Source organism: Nycticebus coucang, chromosome 17 (assembly GCF_027406575.1).
Source record: "Nycticebus coucang isolate mNycCou1 chromosome 17, mNycCou1.pri, whole genome shotgun sequence".
In the NCBI taxonomy this organism is placed as follows: domain Eukaryota; kingdom Metazoa; phylum Chordata; class Mammalia; order Primates; family Lorisidae; genus Nycticebus; species Nycticebus coucang.
The window spans coordinates 119,240-134,648 of record NC_069796.1 but is presented as its reverse complement, the minus strand read 5'-3'; the positions used below and the strand labels follow the sequence as shown (position 1 = coordinate 134,648).

Sequence of the window (15,409 nt, the reverse complement as noted above, 5' to 3'; positions counted from 1 at the left end):
GGAGCATATTTAATACAGGGAACTGAATGCCTGACTTCCTTGTTTGTTAACAGTATCCGTACTATAATCCTCCCTGACAGTCAGGATTACGCCTGGAAAGCATTTCCAGCTCCTCCCTCACCTGCCTGACCTCATCAGTAACTCCGACTCATCAGTAACTCCGAACACTCCTTCCACCCAGCTCGGCTCACATCACATCCATTGTTTTCTTTCCGACCTCACCATTACTCCCCATTAGACCTTTGCCATTTCATGCCTGGATGTTAGCAGATTTCCCACCTTTAGGTCTCTCTACACTGAAATCCACACTTTATAAAATGAAACCAATTTAATTTTCCTAAATAGCAACTTTCTTTTTTTCTTTTCTTTTTTTTTTTTTAATTGTTGGGGATTCATTAAGGGTACAAGATACCAAGTTACACTGATTGCCTTTGTTAGGTAAAGTCCATCTTACAATTGTGTCTTGCCCCCAAAAGGTGTGGTACACACCAAGACCCCACCCCCCTCCCTCCTTCCCTCTCTCTGCTCTTCCTTTCTTCCACCCCTCCCTCCTTCGTTCTCTCTCTGCTCTCCACTTTCCCCACCCGGACCATGTCATTAATTGTCCTCATATCAAAATTGAGTCCATAGGATTCTTGTTTCTCCATTCTTGTGAACCTTTACTAAGAAGAATGTGTTCCACCTCCATCTAGGTTAATACAAAGGCTGTAAAGTCTCCATTTCTTTTAATGACTAAATACAATTCCATGGTGTATTTATACCACAGCTTGTTAATCCTGGGTTAGTGGGCATTTAGGCTGTTTCCACATTTTGGCAATTGTAAATTGAGCTGCAATGAACAGTCTAGTGCAAGTGTCCTTATGATAAAAAGATTTTTTTCCTTGTGGGTAGATGTCCAGTAATGGGATCGCAGGATCAAATGGGAGGTCTAGCTTGAGTTCTTTGAGAGTTCTCCATACTTCCTTCCAAAAAGATTGCATTAGTTTATAGTTCCACCAGCAGTGTCAAAGTGTTCCCTTCTCTCCACATCTGCGACAGCATTTGCAATTTTGAGATTTTGTGATGTGGGCCATTCTCACTGGGGTTAGATGGTATCTCGGGGTGGTTTTGATTTGCATTTCTCTAACAATTAGGGATGATGAGCATTTTTTCATATGTTTGTTACCCATTCGTCTGTCTTCTTTAGAGAAGGTTCTATTCATGTCTCTTGCCCATTGATCTATGAGATTGTTGGCTTTTTTCAATGCTATAAATCAAACCAAAACAAGCAAACAGAAAACTTTACGGGATAAAATTGGGGGGGAAACCAAATAATAGAGGTAGAAACACTAGCAAAAATGAAGTTCTAATTGTTAATGAAGGCAACAATGGAAAATTATATTTAAACTAGAAAAATGAAGAAAGAAAAAAAAGAAAAATCTAGAGGGAAAAATGTTGAAATTAAAAAAACAAAAATAAAAACAAAGCAGTACATATCCCTTGCTGAATATTGTCTGGGCAACAGGTGATCTTTTGGGGTATCAGATGTTAGTTACAATGCTGATATAGTTATATGCAATGAAGACTGGAGGCCTCTGCTGATTTCTCAAACCCCGCAGGGTTGAGAACCTAAATCTCTCCTCAGCCTGCTTAAAAGGCACTTTAAACTGATAACCTTGGCTAAGCAGAAGCTTTCCCAGGAAATCACTTGTCACTGGGATCACTCCTGATGTGGCTGTCCACTTACCCAGTGTGCCAAAACCAGTCTCACTCTAGGCTCCAGAGGGCCAAGGCTGTGAAGTGTCTCAGTCCCCGCCTTTAGGCTACTCGGTCACTAGATTACTTGCCCAAGGTCTCCCACCAGAGCCTTGCTCTGCGACCTTGAGGGCAGAGATTGCCAGGGCAGTTCTCCCACAATGGCTTCGTATGGCCCACAGCCAAACACTATTAGCTCCGTTTGGCTCAGCGGCTCAGTCTGGGGCCCCAGACAACGCTTAAAGTCCTCCACACTCTTGCCCAAGTTCTCCCAAGGCAGCTCAACTGAATACCAAGTCCAGAAAAAACAAAACAGCTCATAGGTAAGTCTTTTCCAGTTGCAATCTCACTGCTGCTGTACTTACACCCGCCGGCGGGATTAGACCAAACGAACACACGCAACCACCTGCCAGTTCTCCACTGCTTTTGTCATCCTCATGGGGTCCAGAAGTCTCTTGCTGACTCCCTGTGTCCTCAAAGGGATGTTTCTGGGCAGATCCCACCAGCCAGAGCTGCCTGGAGTCTTCTCTCCCCAGTCTCACCATGCCCAGTTGCAAGGAAGCTGTTACTCGGCTTCCATCTAAGGCTTCCATCCTCCTCCCCCTAAGCCTAAGTAGCAACTTTAATCAAGGCATTCCTCTGTTCAAGAGTCTTCTAAAGCTTTCACTGCTTACAGGAGAAAACAGACTCCATATGGCATGCAGGACCTTCTGTGCATGGGCCGCCCTAACTCTCTCCTTTGTGCCTGGGTCACACATGCGAGGCTTCACTCAGTCAAACTTGTACTGTCTACACAAACACTCCTTGCTCCTTAGTGTGCCTGACTTGTTCTTTGCAGATCTCATTGTTCCGTTCCTGCCTACCCTCCTTTTCCTATTCCTCTTCACCTATATTTTTATCACATAACTCATTTCAATTCCCTTTTATCTCCAAAACATTTCTCTTCAACACCCCAGGCAAAAATTCTCTGTAGCACTCACTCGGCACATTCGGGTATTGATTGCTTCTTAAGTACCTGTCACTTACATTTTGAGCTTCCTGATAACACAGATTATATCTCACACATTTTATATATTTTCTTCTTTCTATAGCTTAGATATCCAATTTATTGATTTATAAATCTGATAACCAGAAAAAGGAGGCAAGCGATATATTCACTTTTCCTATTTTTCTGTTCTCTGACCTATGGTGACCCTAGTGGGGTTTCTAATTTTCTGCTTATTCTTCATCCCCAAAGCCAGATTCTGTGTTCTGATTCTGGAATTAAATTTGCAATTCTTATAATCTTTCTGCTTACTTGTTTTGGCAACCCTGACTTTAGAACCCATCTCTCCTCTGAGCCATGCTTGAGGCTTGCTGGGGCCTTCCCTGAACCTGTTCTCCCTGTAGATCTGGAGAGTAAAAAACCCTAAGAGATGTATTGCTGTAAGATCTGGTTAACTGTCTGGAATACTGGTCATAAAATTTAAAAGGACAGAGAGAGAAAGAAAAAAAAAAAAACCTCACCACAAAAGCTAAGATCAAGATTTAAATAGAAGGTAGAGGTAGAGAAAGATGGCGGCCAAGTAACACCTTCCTTGCATCTGGGCACCATGAGTCTGGGGAGGTAGGACTCCAGACATCTCTGGCTGGTGGTATCTGCCTATCATCACCTCTGTGAGGATGCAGGGAGTCAGCGAGAGACTTCTGGACCCCAAGAGGAGGACTAAAACAGTGGAAAAACGTCAAGTGGTCGCATGTGTTCAATCCGTCTAAACCCACCCGCAACTGTAAGTTCAGTAGCAGCGAGACTGCAAACCAGAAAGGCCTTACCTGTGAACTGTTTTGGTATCTTTGGACTTGGCACTCAGTTGAACTGCCTTGGGGAGAGCCTGAGCGGAAGTACGGAGAACTTTGGCCGTTGTCTAGGGCCCCAGTCTGAGCCGCTGAGCCAGATGGAGCTAATAGTGTTCGGCTGTGGGTCACAGGGAGCCATTGTGAGCAATCTGCCCCGGCAAGCTCCGCCCTCAGGGTCACAGAGCTAGAATCGGGTGGGAGCTAGTAACCCAGCGACCAAGTAGCCTAAGGGGGGGTCTGAGCCGCCTTGCAGCCCTAACCCTCAGGGGCAGAGTGAGACTGGTTTTGGCACACTGGGTAAGTGGATAGCCACTTGAGCAATGATCAAGCACTTTCCTGGGAAAGCTTCTGCTCAGCAAGTTTACAAGTTCAAAGTGCCTTTTAAGTGGGCTGAACAGAGATTTAGGGTGTCTACCTGCTGGGGTTTGAGAAATCAGCAGTCTCCAGTTGTATCAGAACTGTGATTAACATCTCATACCCCAGAAGACCACGTGTTGCCCAGACAATATTCAATAACATATACATACTGCTTTGGTTGTTTTTTTTGTTTATTTTGATGTTGATGTTGCTTTGTTTTTTAATTTCAACCTTTTCCATATAGATCCTTTTTCTTTCTCAATTTTTCTAGTTTAATTATAATTTCCCATTGCTGCATTTTTCAATAACTAGAACTTCATTTTTGCTAGTGTTTCTACTGCTATTATTTGGTTTTTCACCCAATTTTATCCCGTAAAGTTTTCTGTTTGCTTGTTTTGGTTTGATTTATAGCATTTTTGTCTTTCCTCTCTACTTGGTGGAGGTGGGGTACTGTGTCTGATCAGGTTAGCAAAGAGTTGCTGACCTCAAGGGAACCACCCAACTGGGCACCCCCAGAAGGTGGGGGTTTTTTAAGGTTGTGTCAAAGTACCCTACTGTACACCTATATTGCTCTGTCTCCCTCTTTCTGTGCCTCTCTTCTGTCAATATACCTTTTACCCACCCCCCTCCTTTCTCTATTTTTCTTTTTTCTTTTCTTATCACTCGGTCCTCCTTTCTTTCATCCCTTTTTTGCTCTTCAACCTTCTCACCCTTCTGGTCCTGTAACCCTTAGTCCACAGGCACGAGAACTTAAAGAGCAAGAGGAAGTGAAAGGAAAATTAGACAAAAGAAAGGAAACAGACAAAAGAAATCACTCATGAGGAAGAATCAGCAGAAAACTACAGGCAACATGAAGAACCAGTCCAGAACAACCCCGCCAAGGGACCATGAGGTAGCTACTGCAGATGATTCCACCTATAAAGAAATGTTAGGAATGGCAGAAAGAGAATTTAGAATACACATGTTGAAAACAATGAAAGAAATGATGGAAACAATGAAGGAAACTGCTAATAAAGTGGAAAATAACCAAAGGAAATCCAAAAACAGAATCAAATAAGAGATGAAGAATATAAAAAGGATATAGCAGAGCTGAAGGAACTGAAACAGTCAATTAGGGAACTTAAAGATGCAATGGAAAGTATCAGCAACAGGTTAGACCATGCAGAAGAAACAATTTCAGAGGTAGAAGACAAAAGTTCTTGAGATAACTCAGATAGTAAAAGAGGCAGAAAAGAAGAGAGAGAAAGCAGAACGTTCACTGTCAGAATTATGGGACTTTATGAAGCGTTCCAACATACGAGTTATAGGAATTCCAAAGGGGAAGAAGAATGCCCCAGAGGAATGGAAGCCATACTAGAGAATATTATAAAAGAAAATTTCCCAAACATCACCAAAGATTCTGACACACTGCTTTCAGAGGGATATCGGACCCCAGGTCGCCTCAACTCTAACCGAGCTTCTCCAAGACACATTGTGATGAACCTGTCCAAAGTCAAGACAAAAGAAAAGATTCTGCAAGCTGCCAGGAGTAAGCGCCAGTTGACCTACAGGGGCAAATCCATCAGAGTGACCGCAGACTTCTCTAATGAAACTTTCCAAGCAAGAAGACAATGGTCATCTACCTTTAATCTACTTAAACAGAACAATTTCCAGCCCAGAATTACGTACCCTGCTAAGCTAAGCTTAAAAATTGACGGAGAAATCAAATCATTTATGGATATACAAACATTGAGGAAATTCACCACAACAAGACCAGCTCTACAGGAAATACTTCAACCTGTTCTGCACACTGACCAGCACAATGGATCAGCAGCAAAGTAAGAACTCAGAAATTAAAGGACAGAACCTAACCTCCACACTAATGCAAAAGATAAAACTAAGCAATGGACTCTCACCAAATAAGACGAATAGAATACTACCACACTTATCAATTATCTCAACAAATGTTAAAGGCTTGAATTCCCCACTGAAGAGACATAGATTGGCTGACCGGATTAAAAAACACAAGCCATCCATTTGCTGTCTGCAAGAAACACACCTGGCTTCAAAAGACAAATTAAAGCTCCGAGTCAAGGGTTGGAAGGCAATTTTTCAGGCAAATGGAATTCAGAAGAAAAGAGGAGTTGCAATCTTATTTTCAGATACATGTGGATTTAAAGCAACTAAAGTCAAAAAAGACAAAGATGGTCCCTTTATATTGGTCAAGGGAAAAATACAAGAAGACATTGCAATTCTAAATATTCATGCACCCAATTTAAATGCTCCCAGATTCTTGAAACAGACCTTACTCAGTCTGAGCAATATGATATCTGATAATACCATAATAACAGGGGACCTTACAGAGGATCCCTTACAGAGCTGGACGGATCCTCTAAACAGAAATTAAACAAAGATATAAGAGATTTAAATGAGACCCTAGAACAAATGTGCTTGATAGATGCATATAGAACACTCCACCCCAAAGATAAAGAATATACATTCTTCTCATCACCCCATGGAACATTCTCCAAAATTGATCATATCCTGGGACACAAAACAAATATCAACAGAATCAAAAGAATTGAAATTTTACCTTGTATCTTCTCAGACCATAAGGCACTAAAGGTGGAACTCAACTCTAACAAAAATGCTCGACCCCACCCAAAGGCATGGAAATTAAACAATCTTCTGTTGAATAACAGATGGGTGCAGGAAGAAGTAAAACAAGAAATCATTAACTTCCTTGAGCATAACAACAATGAAGACACAAGCTACCAAAACCTGTGGGATACTGCAAAAGCAGTTTTGAGAGGAAAATTCATCGCTTTAGATGCCTACATTCGAGAAACAGAAAGAGAGTGCATCAACAATCTCACAAGAGATCTTATGGAATTGGAAAAAGAAGAACAATCTAAGCCTAAACTCAGTAGAAGAAAAGAAATATCCAAAATCAAATCAGAGATCAATGAAATTGAAAACAAAAGAATCATTCAGAAAATTAATGAAACAAGGAGTTGGTTTTTTGAAAAAATAAATAAAATAGATAAACCATTGGCCAGACTAACCAGGAATAGAAAAGTAAAATCTCTAGTAACCTCAATCAGAAATGATAAAAGGGAAATAACAACTGATCCCACAGAGATACAAGAGATCATCTCTGAATACTACCAGAAACTCTATGCCCAGAAATTTGACAATGTGAAGGAAATGGATCAATATTTGGAATCACACCCTCTCTCTAGACTCAGCCAGGAAGAAATAGAGCTCCTGAACAGACCAATTTCAAGCACCGAGATAAAAGAAATAATAAAAAATCTTCCAACCAAAAAATGCCCTGGTCCAGATGGCTTCACTCCAGAATTCTATCAAACCTTCAAGGAAGAGATTATTCCTGTACTGCAGAAATTATTCCAAAAAATTGAGGAAGAAGGAATCTTCCTCAACACATTCTATGAAGCAAACATCACCCTGATACCAAAACCAGGAAAAGACCCAACCAAAAAGGAGAATTTCAGACCAATCTCACTCATGAATATAGATGCAAAAATTCTCAACAAAATCCTAGCCAATAGATTACAGCTTATCATTAGAAAAGTCATTCATCATGATCAAGTAGGCTTCATCCCAGGGATGCAAGGTTTGGTTTAACATACGCAAGTCCATAAACGTTATCCACCATATTAACAGAGGCAAAAATAAAGATCACATGATCCTCTCAATAGATGCAGAAAAAAGCATTTGATAAAATCCAGCATCCTTTTCTAATTAGAACACTGAAGAGTATAGGCATAGGTGGCACATTTCTAAAACTGATTGAAGCTATCTATGACAAACCCACAGCCAATATTTTACTGAATGGAGTAAAACTCAAAGCTTTTCCTCTTAGAACTGGAACCAGACAAGGTTGTCCTCTGTCACCTTTACTATTCAACGTAGTGCTGGAAGTTCTAGCCAATACAATTAGGCAAGACAAGGAAATAAAGGGAATCCAAATGGGAGCAGAGGAGGTCAAACTCTCCCTCTTTGCTGACGACATGATCTTATACTTAGAGAACCCCAAAGACTCAACCACAAGACTCTTAGAAGTCATCAAAAAAATACAGTAATGTTTCAGGATATAAAATCAATGTCCACAAGTCAGTAGCCTTTATGTACACCAATAACAGTCAAGATGAGAAGCTAATTAAGGACACAACTCCCTTCACCATAGTTTCAAAGAAAATGAAATACCTAGGAATATACCTAACGAAGGAGGTGAAGGACCTCTATAAAGAAAACTATGAAATCCTCAGAAAGGAAATAGCAGAGGATATTAACAAATGGAAGAACATACCATGCTCATGGACGAGAAGAATCAACATTGTTAAAATGTCTATACTTCCCAAAGCAATCTACCTATTCAATGCCATTCCTATCAAAATACCAACATCGTACTTTCAAGATTTGGAGAAAATGATTCTGCGTTTTGTATGGAACCGGAAAAAACCCCGTATAGCTAAGGCAGTTCTTAGTAATAAAAATAAAGCTGGGGGCATCAGCATATCAGATTTTAGTCTGCACTACAAAAGCCATAGTGGTCAAGACAGCATGGTACTGGCACAAAAACAGAGACATAGACACTTGGAATCGAATCAAAAACCAAGAAATGAAACTAACATCTTACAACCACCTATCTTCGATAAACCAAACAAGAACATACCTTAGGGGAAAGACTCCCTATTCAATAAATGGTGTTGGGAGAACTGGATGTCTACATGTAAAAGACTGAAACTGGACCCACACCTTTCCCCACTCACAAAATTTGATTCAAGATGGATAAAGGACTTAAATTTAAGGCATGAAACAATAAAAATCCTCCAAGAAAGCATAGGAAAAACACTGGAAGATATTGGCCTGGGGAAAGACTTCATGAAGAAGACTGCCATGGCAATTGCAACAACAACAAAAATAAACAAATGGGACTTCATTAAACTGAAAAGCTTCTGTACAGCTAAGGACACAATAACCAAAGCAAAGAGACAACCTACACAATGGGAAAGGATATTTGCATATTTTCAATCAGACAAAAGCTTGATAACTAGGATCTATAGAGAACTCAAATTAATCCACATGAAAAAAGCCAACAATCCCATATATCGACGGGCAAGAGACATGAATAGAACTTTCTCTTAAGATGACAGATGAATGGCTAACAAACACATGAAAAAATGTTCATCATCTCTATATATTAGAGAAATGCAAATCAAAACAACCCTGAGATATCATCTAACCCCAGTGAGAATGGCCCACATCACAAAATCTCAAAACTGCAGATGCTGGTGTGGATGTGGAGAGAAAAGAACACTTTTACACTGCTGGTGGGACTGCAAACTAGTACAACCTTTCTGGAAGGAAGTATGGAGAAACCTCAAAGCACTCAAGCTAGACCTCCCATTTGATCCTGCAATCCCATTACTGGGCATCTACCCAGAAGGAAAAAAATCCTTTTATCATAAGGACACTTGTACTAGACTGTTTATTGCAGCTCAATTTACAATCGCCAAAATGTGGAAACAGCCTAAATGCCCACCAACCCAGGAATGGATTAACAAGCTGTGGTATATGTATACCATGGAATACTATTCAGCCATTAAAAAAAATGGAGACTTTACATCCTTCGTATTAACCTGGATGGGAGTGGAAGACATTATTCTTAGTAAAGCATCACAAGAATGGAGAAGCATGAATCCTATGTACTCAATTTTGATATGAGGACAATAAATGACAATTAAGGTTATGGGGGGGGAAGCAGTAAGAGGGACGAAGGGAGGGGGGTGGGGCCTTGGTGTGTGTCACACTTTATGGGGGCAAGACATGATTGCAAGAGGGACTTTACCTAACAATTGCAATCAGTGTAACCTGGCTTATTGTACCCTCAATGAATCCCCAACAATAAAAAAAAAAAAAAAGATTTAAATAGAAAATATTTAAAGTTTAACATGATACCTGAAAATAGTATTTATCTAAATCATGCAGCTCACTCACACAAGAGTTTTTTCTGTGTATAGTAATACCTTAAAATAGGAAAGAGAATCAAACATTTCTTCAATTTGTTCTGAAGATTGAACAGATGATGATATTGGATGAGATGAATTCAAGGAATCTTTCTTCATGGTTTTAAATCGAGCATCTAAGAAATCTTCATACTAGCAAAAAATAGCAGCAATTATAGTATCACTAAGAGCATCAGAGGCAAAGATAAGTGCAACAATTATTTACATGAATTAGACTAATTACCATGTAAGGTCATTACTAAAAAGAAACAGCTTCACTAAACTTCAGAATATAAGCTTTTGAAAATGTAGGAGCACTGTGACTTTCACATATATTCCTTGAATTTAAAAACAGTTATAAATTGGCCAAATGAAAACCAGCTTTTCCTAAAGAACAACAAAAGGGTGAGTTAGAATATCTTGCTAAAGTAAACAAATAATAGCTCTGCATATTCCAGATGAATATTCTAAAAAGATTAGCATATATTTTTAAAATAAAACATGAAATTTTTTTTAAAAAAGAACAAAACCTGGTCCTTAAGCTGATTTCTCAGAGATAGTCCAGTGTTTTCTAATAAAATAACACACATTTCCCTTCACCGAGCTCCACTTTAAGTAAAATATAACTCTTTTTTTTTTTTTTTTATTGTTGGGAAAATATAACTCTTAAACAGAAAGAATTCTTTGAGAGCTCAGTGATGAGCTCCCCTGAAGTATAGAAGTTTTTGTAAATGTAGAATATAAATGTCTTAACACAATAACTAAGAAAATGCCAGGAAAGCTATGTTAACCAGTGTGATGAAAATGTGTCAAACTGTATGGTGCCCCATGATCGCATTATTGTACACAGCTTTGATTTAGTAATAATTAAAAAAAAAGAAAAAGATTTTAAATACTCTGGGTACCACCAAGTGGTGAAAGTGTGTATCTCATCGCTTAACTAAGCACCATACACAGATTTAAAGTAACTTGCTTAGTATTCTAGCTAAAAATTAATTCCTCCTACTTCTTGAAAGTTCTGAATAAGCCCTATACAGAAATTTCAAATAGAAAGTTCTAAGAGTATTTATGTTTTAAACTAGTCTTGGATCAGATCACCAGGAAGTTTCATGGAAAGTCATAGAATTTCAGGGTTGAAAGGGATCTTTACACTTTCCCACCTCTTGCTTGAATTATTTTGTCAGTACCTGCCTTATCATGGCCTAGTGTGCCCAAATATCCTTAAGTATAGGAAATATCTCCAGAGAGTCTAATAATATAGTGACAACACTATGGTGCCTCTCTGTAATGAAAAAGAATTCCAAGTCTTTGGAAAAGGGCACAAAATATGGTTTGTACCTAAAAAGGGCAAATTATCCCTATTACAGAATACAGACAGTGGCACATGTAATAAATAGCACTGCTACGAAATGTCAAGTTTTTTTTCTTTATACACATGATAAAAATATTTTGTCTTTTCCACTTCATCTAAATTTCTTCAAGCATAAGGGCCATATCTGTTAAAAATAAAATATAGTAAAGCAGTATAAAATGTTCATCTTAATCACAAAAGTGTAAAATAAACTTCCATAATTTCATCTTTCAATGAAATACATCAATAAATAAAAGTGTAATTTTCATTGTCTAATCTCAAAAGGTATTGGTATCAGCAACAAAGGTCAATATTTATCACACCTTCCTAGAAACATTTTCATTACTTAAAGTCAAAGAAAATACATGAAAAATATGAGTTGACAATTTGCAACATACTTACACTGGAGAGCTCTTTGAATATTTTTTCCAATGAAAAATATTCCATAAAGGTAGCAAAACCTTCATTTAGCCACAGGTCATTCCACCAACGCATTGTTACCAGGTTACCAAACCACTGTGAGGGAAAAACAAACTATTAACCAACATAATATTTATATCCTCAGGGATTTTCTACTAATTGGCTAAATTGTCAGAGTAATTATTCATAACTAGAGTACATAGCTAGATGGGATCTTAAAAATGAACTGGAATTATAGTTAAAACAAATTAAATTCAAATTAATTTAAAACTTAATAAAAGTTATATAAATTTACTTTAAAGGAAAAATTAAAAATTTAATACTTTACCTTAATTAAATGGGAAAACAAGCAAGAAAGACTATTGACATTTGTTTATTAGCATATTTATCAATTTAATAAACATTCTATCTAGCCTATGTAGGGAAATTAAAACTTTTTAGTCAATGCATAAAAGTGAGATTTCCCAGATAGTGAAATTCTTCTACCTTCTATTTAGTTATTTTCCATAAAGAGAGACCATGCTTCATGCTCCCCAGCAGGTGCCCAAGGTGAAGACGATATTTGCATGAATCAAACTAGAATTCAAGTAACATTTCTTATGAAAGTTGGTGTATATAGGCTCGGCACCTATAGCTCAGTGGTTAGGGTGCGACCACATACACCGAGGTTGGCGGGTTCGAACCCAGCCCGGGCCAGCTAAAACAGCAACGACAACTGCAACAAAAAATAGCCGGGCACTGTGGCGGGCACCAGCTACTTGGAAGGCTGAGGCAAGAGAATCGCTTAAGCCCAAGAGTTTGAGGTTGCTGTGAGCTGTGCCACCGAGGGTGACATAGTGAGACTCTGTCTCCAAAAAACAAAACAAACAAAAAAAAAGAAAGTTGGTGTATATAGAAACAGATAAAATCAGAAAGATCTTTAAATGTTTTCTTCAAAATAGATAAAAAAAAAAATCAGAGACTCTCCTAAAAATTGCATCTCAAAAATTCTTGAAATAAAAAGTAGTCATAAAGTATGCACTTTAGTCAATGCAGCTTAAGGCTTATCTCAAATCAGCTTCAAAAGGACGGAGTTACTAGATATTAAAATGAAATACTTTTGAGAATTACAATAGCATATTTTTCTAAAATATTACCTCAAAATCTGTTTCAGAAGAAGGTGATTTGTCAGTCCTAAAGCAATAAAGAATAATATTCCCCTAGTGGTGATGGTTGGTCCAAGAACTAATATACCTAGAGATCTCTCATAAAAGTAAATAAGCACACGTTTCTTGTGTCAGCTTGTTGGGAAGCCTCACAAGGGCTCTGGTCAGATCAGCTATGTCTGAGGTAGAGGGCACTCGCCAGAGTCTGCTCAAGTCTTCCTTCACACACGAGGGGCTGAGAAGAAGTGGGGTGTTACGTGCCATGATTTATTTTATTATTTTTTCCCTTTCCTTTCCCTTTTTTTCTTTTCTAAGACAGAGTCTTGCTTTGTCGCCCAGGCTAGAATGCCATGGCATCATTGTAGCTCAAAGCAAATTCAAAGTCCTGGGCTCAAGTGATCCTCCTGCTTCAGCCTCCCAAGTAGCTGACACTTCAACTGCCTGCCACAAGGCCCAGCTAAGATTTTCTTTTGTCCATGTCATAGGGATGGGAAGGCTCCTCACCACAGAGTTACATGGAGCAGCTGGCAGCAGGGGAGCAGCTGTGTGTGATGGAGGGACAAGGACATCCAGAGGAGACAGTGGCTCTTTAAGGGCCATGCTGATGCCTACTAACTGTGTGACTCTGGGAAAATCACTTATTTAAGCTGAGTCTGTTTTCACAACTGTAAAATGGGATTATCAGCCACCCTGGAGCAATTGTAAATTGAAATAAAGATGTGAAAATGCCTTAAACTATAAAGTCTACTTAAACAATTTGAAAGCATTTTCATCTGAAAATTAAGTTTGTATTAAAAATCTATTGTTTTATTATGAAGAATGTAATGCTAAAAAAAAAGCTGAATAATTATCATCATCTAAATCCAGTATAGAACCCCACCACTTCATGTACAAGACATAAGACCTCTGGCTGCTAATACCTGATGGGCCAGCTCATGAGCGATGATTTTAGTAATCAGTTTTCTATCTGCCACTGAAGAAGTGTTGTCGTCATACAGAAGTGCCTCTTCTCGGAAGGTGAGCAAACCCCAATTCTCCATTGCACCTGCTTGAAAGTCGGGAATAGCCACCAGATCTAGACACAACAGGAAAGAGCAATCAGCTTCCCCTTCAGCTTCAGGCACTCCTTAGCACTGAACTGAAATATTTTACATAGTGCTTTGTTGCTGTGAAGGCAGTAACTTCTTTTCATACTGCTAACAAATAGAATCTTCCTTATTCCAGCTCTGTGAGCTCCTCATAGGAAATCCCTGATCAAACTGTTCCACTGTCCCTTAGTGAAGAAAAAGGGACCTAACTCCTTCATGGAGAATCAACTTCCTAGAGCAGGAGGACGTCAGTCCTCCCCATCTGGAACCAGCTCCTTGGTGAGCAGTACTGAGATCCTGCCTTCCTCAGCTCCCTTTCTCAGTTTTCCTTATTTGAATCAGGAATTTTTTGAAAGTTAGAATTAGTCAAACTCCAGACGAAGTCCTAAGTAAGTGTGCACTTAGGCAGCAGCTTTGTAACCATTCCATAAACTCTTCAGATATATTCGTGAAATCAAAATCATCTTAACAATTACAATTTTTAAAGCATTAATGATGTTTACTGGTTTTCTTTTAAAGTAACTTGGATAAAATTTCTTTCAAAAAACATTTACAAAATAAATCTAGGTTGTAATTGTACAAATCAGAGGGATTGTTTGATTCTTACCCAATTTCTTAAGTGGATATTGAATTTCAAAGTAGTTTTGATAAAACTCAAGAAGTTTCACAGTTGTTTCCAAGGCATGGTGAACTTGACCAATCTTCTCTGGTACAGCATAAATGGAGACCTAAAGGGCAACATCACGTATGAGGTAAGGTCAGGGGCAATCAGAACACCATGATGTTCAGGTGAGCGCCGTCCAGAGCAGCATCAGCTGAGAGCTGCATGCACCTGTATGAACTGTTAGGGAGACACTCTTGTGCACTGTCCTGTCAGGGTCATCCTATGGCAATTTATAAGCATTTACTCTTTCAACTTCGTGATATTCTTCTCTTTCTGTCCCATTAACCTTCAGTTACTCTCCCCCACTAATGAGCTGTGAATACCGAGTTATCTAAGGGTCAGAATTAAATTCCGTGTCCTTAGTGCCTATCATAGTGCGGTCTCTAGCAGACGCTCACTGCAGGAGGCACAGCCAGGATGGAGTTAGTTCTCAAGTTAGCACAGATGGCAGAAAGTGCATATTTGTTGAAATTTCCCTGAAAAAACTGACTAGAGACCACCATGTCCTCTTTCAGCAAGAGTGACATAGCCAATTTTCTTACATAGCTTACTTTTTTTCTCAGTTGTTAGCTTGCTTTATGGACCCTGTTGTATACAAAATTATCATACAGGGAGATGCTCACACTCAATTCAGGGGAAGCTGAATACAGCAACTAAAACCAACTAAGAAAAAACAGACTGTCTCTCACTGCCTTCTAAAAGGAAAAGCAAATGAATCCACCCCCATCACTTAAACTGCTATTCTTTCCCTCTCCATTTTTCACTAAGTGCATAAGTTAAACACATATGGCATGACTAACTAT

General features: G+C 38.9%; 1 protein-coding gene across 2 annotated transcripts in view; it reads right to left on the bottom strand.

Annotated features, from left to right (window-relative positions):
• Positions 1–15,409, bottom strand: part of LNPEP (leucyl and cystinyl aminopeptidase) — a 139,027-nt gene that overhangs the window by 32,468 nt on the left and 91,150 nt on the right. For both annotated transcript variants that reach the window (XM_053566715.1, XM_053566716.1), the window contains exons 5-8: positions 14,550–14,670; positions 13,775–13,929; positions 11,692–11,805; positions 9,960–10,091 (exon numbers count right to left, since the gene is read on the bottom strand). In XM_053566715.1, the coding sequence (XP_053422690.1) occupies positions 9,960–10,091; positions 11,692–11,805; positions 13,775–13,929; positions 14,550–14,670 (522 nt within the window). The remainder of the gene's footprint in view (positions 1–9,959; positions 10,092–11,691; positions 11,806–13,774; positions 13,930–14,549; positions 14,671–15,409) is intronic.